The sequence below is a fragment of the Teleopsis dalmanni genome, chromosome 1, assembly GCF_002237135.1.
Source record: "Teleopsis dalmanni isolate 2A chromosome 1, ASM223713v2, whole genome shotgun sequence".
NCBI lineage: Eukaryota > Metazoa > Arthropoda > Insecta > Diptera > Diopsidae > Teleopsis > Teleopsis dalmanni.
Window position 1 is genome coordinate 19,698,275 of NC_051846.1, and position 12,260 is coordinate 19,710,534.

The 12,260-nt window shown below is 30.7% G+C and overlaps 1 protein-coding gene across 1 annotated transcript in view; it reads left to right on the forward strand.

Moving 5' to 3' along the window:
* LOC119688116 (HIV Tat-specific factor 1) overlaps positions 1 to 12,260 on the forward strand; it is a 31,731-nt gene that overhangs the window by 13,819 nt on the left and 5,652 nt on the right. The window contains exons 2-3 of the mRNA XM_038103086.1: positions 9,411 to 10,343; positions 10,408 to 10,610. Of these exons, the coding sequence (XP_037959014.1) occupies positions 9,422 to 10,343; positions 10,408 to 10,610 (1,125 nt within the window). The 5' untranslated portion in view covers positions 9,411 to 9,421. The remainder of the gene's footprint in view (positions 1 to 9,410; positions 10,344 to 10,407; positions 10,611 to 12,260) is intronic.

Genomic DNA, 12,260 nt, shown 5'->3' on the forward strand with positions numbered 1-12,260 from the left:
AATAAATTGCGAGTTTAACTTTACCAAAGACCATATTTACTACAACAGAATATTATGTGTTTTTTTTTTAAATTTTATTTATTAAAAACTAAAAACATCTACACTGTAAAACGTTGAGTTTTCTTTCTCCTTTTATCTATATCTTTTAGTCTTTTTCGTTCTTCTTGCATTTGTTCGATGCTACTCAGTAGTCATTTCTCATATATCTTTTATCACCTGAATCCTTTTATCTTGATATAAAGGGTTTTTACTGAACTTGTTTCTATTTTATTAATCGAGACTTTAAAGCAGCTAACATACCCAATATTTTTTGGTTCTTTGCTTTTCTTGCTCTTGTTATCCTGCATTTTGACCATTGTTTATTTTTAATGCTATACGGGACTGTACAGTAGTATTGCATATTTTAGCACTAACCGCATGCGTGACTAAAGTCAAAGTGTTTACTTCGTATATATATGGATTTAATTTCGTATTGTAATTCATTTGCAGTGTTTGATATGATATTTAAAATGTAATATATACATTCTTAGTGTTGTGTTAAAAGAAGTGCAACATATAGCATTTATGTGCTGTATAGAAGAATTTAATTGAAGTTATTTTTTAAACTATATAAAATAAATAACTGATGAAGTAGATGGAAGTCTGAGAATATATAAGAGTAATATCTTGTAAACTAAAACACACACATCCTTACAAGTCTGGGTATACTTACGAATGCCTACTGTAGACCGCACATCTGCTGTTAGAATGCCCTGCGCTAATGCACATACAGAATAGGATCCTGGAAATGTATATTCTTACGGAAGAAGCAATTAAACTCTGTAAAGTAGGTTCTATACTACTTTTTGTTGATGCAACAGGGCTTAGAGACCTACCATAAATCCAGAAGGGGGCACAATAGACCCGACGGTCGCAGTGCCACATCCCCAAACAATAATAATAACCTTAACAGAAAGAAAGTTAAAATCCAATTTAAATAAATGTTTATTTTTATTGTACGTATTTTTTTTCAAATTTTTTATTCACTAATCAAAGATGTGAACATTTTGATAAATTATGCTTTCCATTAATGAACAATTATTTTCATTTAGTTTTCCATTCAGATTCAATGAGACCTTATTTATATGATTCCAAATTACCGCATTTATTGTTGCCGTAAATTGACCGAATTTCATGTTAAAATTCATATGAGTATAAATAAAATGTTAAGTATTCATTCCGATGTCAAGAAAGTAAATACAGCTAACAAAGTTAACAGTGTTAATTCTCACGTATATTTTTATTAACCTCATTAGTTTGCTAATTTGACATTTGGACGTGTTATTACCAGGTTGACCACATACGACCTGCCGTGGCAGTACTACTTTCTACGAAGAAGTAGTGAAGTGCGTAAACACTTCACTATTCGAATTTGAGCCCATTTTCAGCTCCTAAAAGTAGGCTTCTATTAATTTTGTATTTTAATACGATTTGTATTAAATTAGCATATCTGCGAAGGAGAAACTTCCTAGTTCTACAAACCAATACTTTAATTTCTTTTGAATTACAATATCTACGCACGCAGTCAATTACTCAATTCCAGGCAATAATTAACCACAAATTGTGGCTTTTTGCGAATTTTTATTTCATAAAAATTAATTATTTCGCAATGACCTTTGGTATTTCTTCTGAACTTATTTAAATCAAAATTCCATAGGTTTTTTTAGAAACTGAAGTGTTTCGAGTATTTTTGTTAAATTTTCTAGCTTACTTAGTTCTTCGCTCTTGGCATTTATTACAAAAAAAAAAATTGCTTACATTGAATTTTGTTTTGGACTAAACGAAATAATCGATAAGTTAAATTGAATGTCAAATTGAAATGTATTGTATTTTATTTCATTTTATTTTATTTGTTATTTGAGTAGTACTAAGTATTTACACTATTGCATGCAATTGTCCTTTTATCCGCTTGTTGATCTTTCCCTCTGCCTTTCAGTCGACCTGACAGTTGAATGCTTTGAATGTCTATCTATCAGTTGCCTATTATTAATTTGCATATGTAAGCTTATTTCAAATGTCTTTCGCTAACAATTTACTTAATGAAACTGCCTTGCAAATATGGTAAACTTAATAAAAGCGTACCCTACACACTCACAAATCTATTCTAAAATTCTGTAGTATTTTCATGAACTTTCAAATTATATTCTGTTAAGTTTTTTAGTGTCTTTTAGTGCTAATGGGCGTTTCTATGAGTATTCTACTCATAAACTAAATTTTAATGTTGTGAATTTAATAGTATGTTTCAAATGTTTTTATTTTGAAATTTGTCAAAAAATAATATTAAAATATTGATAAATGGACAATAACTGAAATGAGTTCAGCTAACCTTTGCAGAAGTTCTCCCATCCTTCTTTTAATATAAATTCTTGTTGTCACACTATTCCATCATCCTTGAAAAAATAATATTTCATTTATATCATTGTATACGAATGGCTGGAAAGAGCAGTTCAGACTCATTGTGATAATGCAATTGCCTGCAGATAAGCTAAAGAATTCATGTCGAATCTATCAGAAGCCAGAACTAGGAAGCTTCTAATGCTGAACAGGAAGGGTATCCGACTTATTACAGGGTTTCTTACTGGACATTGCGACGTAAATTGTCGAACGTAGGTATTAAAAGATACGATAGTTGCAGACTTTGTCATGAAGAAAACTGTAGAACACTGTTATTCTTATCAACTGAAGAACTTATCAACTGCCTATCCACTTATAACGGACTTAGGCAACATCTCTCCAAAGGGTATAATGGCATTTCTAACTGCTGCTCGCCTATAACAATAAAGTGAGTTTGTGACAATAATCCTCAAAGGATGCAGTAAAGTGGTGACAAATTTCCAACCCTTTAAAAAACTAATCAAATCTTATACGACAAAACCCTAGGTTTCTTAAAAGAGCAAGGTGAGCTTAATGGGGTTTTTTTTCTTAACCATGTTTGAATATACACTCACTTATTATACACTTATAGATAAATTACATTCTCATTTTCAATTTCATTACATTCTCATTGATATATTCTTTCTTTGTTTTGAAATGATCTAATTTCTTTGATAGCATATTAGGCAGCCTTTCTAAATGCTACATATTTATACAAAGTATATGGATTGTTTGTAGAAGTATAGTTTATTGTAATATAGAACTATGGGTTTCTTGGGTTTTTATCTTTTTATTGTGTAGCTCTCTTCGTTATATAATTATTGCAATAATTTATATATTATCTATAGTATGTTATCGATTTATTATTCTTGTTTCAAAAGTTTGTGCTACGCCATCTATTGGTCTTTAGTAGAACTAAAATTATTGTGTCATTTAAAAATAGATGTGATACCAAATTTCATCTTTCATTAAAAGATACCAAATTTCCTAAAACCACAGTGTATTTATAAGAAACAAAATTTCATATCCATCAGTTCGTTTCAATCGTTCATTGTAAGATATTTGAAGTGAACGTGTCAGTAATTTTTTTCACAATAAAAATATAAACAGCGGTAATCATTAAAATGTTTTTAAAAAAGTTTAAAGGCAATTGAATTTCACAGTCAAATTGTAAATTGTAAGTCAAACTGTTTAAAAGTGACCTTTTTAAAGTGAGTTATGTGAAGAACGTCTAAAAACTGCATCAACACTAGAAAATGTTGAAAGAATGCGGAGTATGGTTCTGGAAGATCCTTGATTGACCGACAGAGATTTAGTGCAAGCTTTAAGGATCTCATAAGATACAGTGATTAGTATTCTACGTCCAGTTTTAAAATTCAAACTCTGTATGCACAATGGGTCTTACATTCATTAACAATGTGACAAAAACATATTCGCATTTGATTTTGTCAGAAAGGTTATAAATAATTTTCTGCATCGTTTTATCAATATGGATATGGAAATGAATTTACCATCATGAACCAAAGAGAGATTCTAAGCATTGATTAATTATTCGGTTGAAAGCGAACTGGTCACAAATCATTCAAAAGGAAATGACTGTTGGGTTAATAGATTACCTTTATATTGATTAATTTAAGAATTTGTAAAAGAAGTTTGCTTTTCAAGAAAAGAAATCACTTTTTGGTGTTTTGGTTTATACGCCAGATTTACTGTCCTTTGATTTCTGTCTCTTTTCACACCTCAAAAAACTCTCTCATGAAAAACGATTCAAATAGAGAAGCAGTAGTTACCATAGAGAAGTATTTTTAAATCTTGAACAAAACCACTATCGAAGTGGGAACCTTAAATTGAAGAATTATTGGAATGATTATATTGAAGTCAAGAGAAATTATATTGAAAAATAAAGTCCTTCATTAACGTTACGCGAACATATTGAACAATCAATCTTTAATTCCAATACCTATTTCAATTTTTAAGGGTATTGGTGTATTTTGTCTTCATATCTTCCACTTAATTTTTTTTTAGTATAATAAAATCAACTTGTTTCAGTGTAATAAAAGAAATAGTGTTCGTTATAATCTTATATTACTATATAAAAAATTATTACTTTAATTTGTTAAGAATAAGCGTTGGTGTGGCACAGGGTACAATGCCCAACCCTATTATATCTACCATATCTACTATTATATATCAATGGGGCAAATGTCTTCTTCTTTTACTCCTTTTTACTATAGTTATGGCGTAATTCCATATGAAACTGATGGTCTTGGTATTTGCTACATGTGAAGTTCTGTTAGAAAAAGATAATGTGAAAAAGACAAAAATAACTTGAACCCGATATTTAGATTTAAAGCGTGTCCTATCAATGCATTGCAATAGTTAATTAACTTTTACAGATTTTAAAAATATCTATTAAAACAGGTAATAGTAACTTGGAGATGTCATTCTAATCATCCTTCTTGTATCTTTTTTCTTTATTAATTTCAATAACAACCAAAATTAATTCAAAATTTTTATATGAATTTAATTAACATATAGATCCTTGGAGTATTTTTAATGACTGCATTAAAAGCATTGATAAGAATTAGAATTAAAATTTAATAAAAATTTTTTCTTTTGTTTAAACTTTAAATTATAAATGTTTTTATACTTGAATTCTCAATTTGCAGTTCCACTAATGCCACTTGTTGTACTTTTCTAATTAATTCGCTCGTATTATTGTTACCACATAACACATATGGTCCGTTGGGTAAACTATGATGGGTCATTTTAAGGGTTACGCCTTTATTGCATCGACAACAGTTTATGGCACGCCACTACGGTTGGCTTTGTTATTAGTTGCAGTTTTTTCCAAATGCATAAACTTTCGAGCCAAGTTGATTGCAGTTTTGTTTCGTTTTGTTGCTTCTGGCTTAGTTGTGGTTCTACTAGGACAATGTTCCACATTCTAAATGTATAACATGGATATAACACGTCAAGAGCAGTATATCACGTTTATATGAAATTTCTCTTCTCTACATTTACCATTGAATTTATATGTATGCCATGTTATTCTGTAGTGTAGTCATCAAGGCGTGTTGCATTAATATTTTTTAATCTAACCAGTAATTGGATAGTTGGTGTCGTAAGCTGAGGTATGTTTTCAAAAAATTATTGCCAACCAATTAGAAGTAATTTCTCAGTTTAACTAAAAAACTAATTCAAGACTTTCGATTACTAACCTGGTGAACTATTTTCACGTTCCTTAATAAGTTTTTTAATATTTTATGTGCCATTTTCGCTGAGTTCATTGGAAGACACCAATCAAAATATTATTTTACTTTTGTAATTTCTTAATATCAATTTTAAATTGATAGGTATATCATTAAATTAAGTTGTACATCAAATAAATTGACTAATTTCTCATAATTGTATTATTAGAAAACTTAATTTTAATCGTTTAAGTTAGATATTAAATTTAAAGATGTAGAAGTGAATCAATATTTATACGAACCCTATTCAGTCAAGAATAGCTTCCGTACTACCCATTCATAGTAATTCACTGGTAATCACTTTCCAACATATCATATGTGATTATCAATTCAACTACAACAGATGGGTGTACTTTTTATCAGATAGTTATTCTTTGAGGTGCTTCTATTATTGCAACACATATACTTCTCTTACTCTTGTAGAAGCCGGCTTAAATCCTCTCTTTCGTGAATGGTAGTAATCCGGGAGTAGTACAGACTGGTTGTGGATCACCAAAAACAACTGGCTCCATGAACGCGATTTTTAAGATAGCAAATATTATCCTTAATACAAAATATATAGGGTATAGATGGTATAAATCAGAGATTCTTGTTATTTATTTTTTTAATACTTCCAGTTTTCCAGAAAAAACTTCATCACGTACCCCGCTACCGAAGCCCTCTAATTGGAAACCTCTCCAAAATCAGATATAGTTTAAAAATATTCAAATTCTAGAATTTACAATAATTTCTTTGAACATAAGATCAAGCTGTAAAGACTACCAAAGATTTAATTATATCTTAGTTGTAGCAGTCCAAGAAAATTACGATATTGATATCGGAAACTGTATGGCTCGGCATCATTTTGCTGTGTAGTGTATTATTATTATATCCCATTGAAAAATGCTACAACGCTCTTCAACAGTCAAGACGCTACGAACCAATTTATTAGAAAAGTTTCCACTGTCGATTCAGTCGTGTAGGTTATAGTCGTCAGTGATTATTCTATCTTAAGTTCAGATATCTGTGCTGAGATGAGAGAACCAAACGCATGAACAAACTTTTGATCGCTGTGAATGCTTTTATTTGCCGGTTTATGAGATTAAGGAGCATTAAATGAAACATTAACTCCGACTTAACAGTTCGACTAGTTCTTTTACAGAGTTTCCAATTAAGTTAAGCTGTGTGTTGTAGTTGGTTTAACATGATAAAGTAGGAAGCTATGTTTAGGTTCGGGTTTTTGTACTATGTTGTCATACAATGGTTTTGGTCTTAAAGAGTTGTTAGATCACACGTAACTACTCCCCGCTTCTAAGTTTAGTTTTCTGATATATTTTTATATATTGTGTTATTAAACATCAATTCATCTAAGTAACTTAATCAAATTCATAAGAATTAAAGCATCTTTTGAACCACGCCTAAAATGTATTTTGTTCATATAAAACTATTTCTATCATTTTATTTCTGATTACTAAATAAAGTCACCTGTACTTAAAAGCAATTAGGAGATCAATATACCAGGTATATTGCATGTTTTTGTGTTTCTGTTTTTATATTTTTGAGTTTATTGAACTCTAAAATTTTCCTATGTCAATTTTATTGTAAACTGCCGTAATATAGACCTTATTTTTTATAAGTACATTTACCTTTATACTAATTTTAAAATTTAGAAATTTATTCAAATTACTTTAATTGAACTCTTCAAATACCGTCATAGCATGTGAATTGCAAAGCTGTTTGTTTTACTAACTTAAATTGTTAAGAAGCTCATAAAAATACTAGTCAAAATTTATTATTAAAAGCTGAAATATATACTTTACTTGAATGTATGAATTATTTTTGACATACCTACCTCCTTGGACAATGTCTAAAGAAACAAGTTACAAACATACTTCGGTGCATGCTTCAACAGTTTTCAAAGGTAACTGAACTGTGAATTCCAATAGATCGATATTTGGCACATTCGAAACTCTTTAAGCCACCTGTCAATATTCGTTGCCCGACGACTGTCATAAGGACTCTGCGAAATGGCGAAGCACACAGGACCGCGTAGTGCATTTATTTTTATTTCTTGTCTTACGTCAAATATTCTTTATAATTAATTTTTCCTGTGTGGCATACATAAGATTTTATTTCATATCAAAACTAATTTTAAAGGATATTTTTTCAATAAAGATTCTGTTGGTACGTGTTCGGATTTAGGTTTCCATAACCTTTGGCTTTAGACATTTTCCTCACAATACTAAATTAAAAAAAAATTCTAATAATTTTTTTGTTTATTTATGAAAAAAAATTTTTTGCTACTAATCTGAGTGACCAAGTGACACCTTCTCTTCGTTTGGTTCCAAACATACCTACATACAGACTATGACTAACTTCATCCTATTTTTGGTAACTAACTTTGTCGTTTTTGTTGTTCTTTTCTATTTACAAACTTTTATTCATCACGTTGGGTAAATATTCTGCACACTCATGGGTAAAAACTAAATAATTGTTTTCTTTTCCACTTCCTTTTGGTTGAAGTGAAATTTTCGGCTTCCGGTTGTTCAACGTCAATGTCAGAATCATAAGCACGTTTTAACAATTTATTTAATATTTTGGACTGCAGTTTATTGTTTTAATTTGTTTACTTATAATGTCACTCAATAATATAGGATATTCTGCATAGTAGTAGGGAAGAGTAGTAGGGAAGAGAAAAGAGTTTTTTCAGATAGGAATTTATTGAGAATGGCATTAAAAAAACGTGACTATATAATTTATATATGTGTAGGATAGGTTATCATTCTTCCAGATTCAGACTAAATTCTTTTATTGTGACATTGTGAGTTTTACATTCATCCTGGGATGTAAATTACACTTTTTTGTTGTTATTCTAAACTTTATTTGTAATCTATCTTATTAACAATAACCAAATTATATTGCTTATATTGTAGTAACTTCACAAAAACAATTTGTCTCCAATGAGACCAACTGTTAAATACATTCAAATAATGGTGTAATAGTTCTAATTATTCGTACACACTGTTTAATTTAATTTCTAAAAAATAGATCTAACATGTGATATCTCTTTAACCCAATAGTTTGTTCACTATATATGTTTACAATAACGTTTATTGTAAAGATTTAAAAATGTTCAGTTCATTGGGTTTTCATATTACGACATAATTCATGCATACATGACCAGTAATTTACGGGATTACGTGTCGTTAAAGCTCGACATTACGGTGTTCACATTACCGTATCCAGATTAATTACCCTTTTGGTAAGACGCAAGGCCTACTAATACTTTTGCTGAACTTTCGGTCACAGCACTCGGTTGGAAAACTTAACGAAAATAAATAAATACAAACATTCTACCCGTGTAAGTTTGGGTTTTAACCGCAACCGCCACACACTGCCAACCTCAATTGGTCAGAGCAGCCAAAGCTGCAGGTACTGATCTGCGTGGTACCAAATACACACCTTCAATTAAGTACAGCAACTGAAAACTTACTCAGTACCTCTAACACTCCAAACAGTATCGGATAGTGCCGGGAGTTTAGCTGACTCTTACGACAGACATGTCTTACCTCCGGAATATTCTGACCCCACATATAATATGCTATAGTTTTGATATGGCAAGAATATATTAAATACACTTGCAAACAATAGATAGTAAATATTATAGCTCTTCCAAATATGATTCCGTAAAATGTTCTAAAATTATTTATAATGAATTATATATAGAACTTCAAAGCACTAAATATTTTTCTTAAAATTTTTTTAAAGGTGTCTTCAACATGTGTGATGTTTCCAGCACGGAAACAGACATCGTAAATGATAATAATAAAGAGTGTGCAGCCGAAAATGCGATAAAAAATGATAATCTAAGCAAGGATATAAAGAATTTAGACAATAATAGTCCATGCGAACGGAAACTAGAAACCATAAAAAGTGATGAGGGTCTCACGGAGGAAAGTATATTATCACAATATGATACTGAATGTAAAATAAAACCAGAAACAAATAGTACTAATAAACAGAAACTAAAAGACGTACCTATAGATAAAATTGATTCTGTGACTTCACAATCCACTAATAGTGAATTCAGTGAAGAGCATATAACTTATACAGATGATGGCATAGCGATTTATACGTGTCCTAAAACAAATTATAAATATAAATGGAGCGCAAAAGAAGAAAAATGGGTTTCTTTGGAAGAACAACCGGAAAATGAACATTATTCATGGTGTACAGATACGAAACAATGGAAACCTAAAAATCCGGAAACCGAGCACTACAAATGGAATGCAGAAACAAACAGCTGGGAACTCAAAACAACTAAAAACTCAACCGCAAATACTGATGTTAATACATATGGAAATGCAAGTTCTGAATCTGTTACATATGGTGTTGATGAAAATGGCCATCGCACCTATACGGACAAAGATGGCGCAGTTTTTTTCTGGGATACATCGAAAAAAGCATGGTTTCCTAAAATTGATGACGACTTTATGGCACGTTATCAAATGAATTACGGTTTCATTGATAATACTAGTGCAAGTGAGGAAGAAAGGCGTAAAAAAGAAGCAGAAGAAGTGAAAAGAAAAGAGGATGAGTTAAAAAGAATGGAAGAGGAAATAAGAACAACTATGGCAACTGAAGCGGAAGGCACAGCTGGTGACGGTGGTTTAAAACGGAAAGGAAAACAGGATCCACCAAGTAAGTTATTATCGTTTCTTCAAAAAACTTGAACTTAAACGTTTTTTTTAATTTTATTACACAGAATGGTTTGACATGGATCCGGAGCACAATACTAAAGTTTATGTCTCTAATTTGCCATTAGATATTACTCTGGAAGAATTCGCTGAATTGATGGGAAAATGTGGTCTCATCATGCGTGACCCACAAACACAAAAAAGTAAACTAAAATTGTACACTGAAGCCGATGGTCAAATTAAAGGAGACGGATTATGTGATTATATTAAGGTGAGTTTTTAAAAATTTCTTTATAATTATCATAACTTCAATTTTATCATGATATATGTATATATTCACTAAATTAAATTTTGTGTGGAACAGCGCTTTTGTTACCACTACAGAATATTTGAGCAGCTAGAACTTTAGTCTAACTAGAATAAAACTAGTCTATTCTTCATGCAGCTTATGCAAGTAGAAATGGACTGTACAATAATTGCTTTTATGTTAAAAGAAGCTTAAAAATCTAAAATTGTTAAACGTGGTTACCTGACGTTGCTAACATTTTCGTACTACTGGATAATACATGGAAATATGACTCCACAACAACATCGCCCAACTTTATACGATTTTAAAGCACAAGAAAACAGCACATTATTAAAGTCCAAAGAAACAGCCTGAATATTTTGAATTAAAACTGAATATATGCGGCAGAAACTACTGAGAGGTTGAGTTGGAACCTTATTTTCTCTTTGATATTCTTGATTATCAGATTGATAGATCAATAGATCAATCTAATAATTGTACTTTTGTTTCGATTGGAAAACTCAATCAAAAATTTATCTTCATATCTTATAATAAAGAAAGATACCGCAGTTCTATTCTTTTGAAAGCAGTAGAAAAATTCTAATAATTGTTGGATATATTTGAATATAGTAAAATATGGGTAAAAATTTTTTTATAATCTACTGAGACAATGTAATTAATCGTTATTTTCTTCTTGAAATGGACCATTTAACAATTTTATCATATTTTACTATTTAATGTTAACCAAAGACACTCCATCTCTACCCGTATCGTTCCAGAAAGATAATCAACACTGCTTGTTTTTTTCTAAAGCTATATCAACAAAAGCTACTAAATACTACAGGAGGTTAAAGTCTTTTTTTAAAATGTTTCAAACAAAAATGCAAACATACCATTCTCATATGCCCTTCATCATACTATTCTAGGATATGTGGTACTTATTTATAAATGGACTTTTACGAATTGTTGTTCTAAGTCTTATGGAAATCTTGAAAACGATCTATTATTTGAGTCACTCTTGGGAAAAATGAGCGAAATTTAGCTGTTTGAAAAGATGAGTAGCCCGCACGTCGCATGTTAATTAATTAATAGACATCCTAAAAGCGATCTATTGTTTGAGTCTCTCTTGAACGATATTTAGTTGTTTGAAAAGACGAGTAGCTCGCATGTTTACCATCTGCTGTGTAATAAATGTATACATTGTATAAAACCCTCATCCTTCGCTGCAAACATCGGTCCCTTTTTTTGTATACATCAACCGGTGCCGTAACGGAGATAACATTAGTTTGTTCGACTCTCTTCGTGTGTTTTCTTCCTTTTATATCAGGGCACGGTATAGGCTTTCTGCTCTCTTTAATCAAGCTTTCCGTCTTTTATACCACGGCACGTTGTGGGTTTTTCGCTCTTTATATTGACTCATGTCTTTCTGCTCTTTATGTTATACGGAGACAAGTTATAAGATTATGATGGTTCAATAACAAAGTTCTCAATATGCCGACAACTTGTATATATTTGGAAATGAAAAACATTTTCTTTATGCAGCAAGAAATGTCTTCGGCCAATTGAGTTCAGGATATAACTCCGTACTATATAGATACCATACCTGTCACACATAAACACGTTTCTTCCAAATGT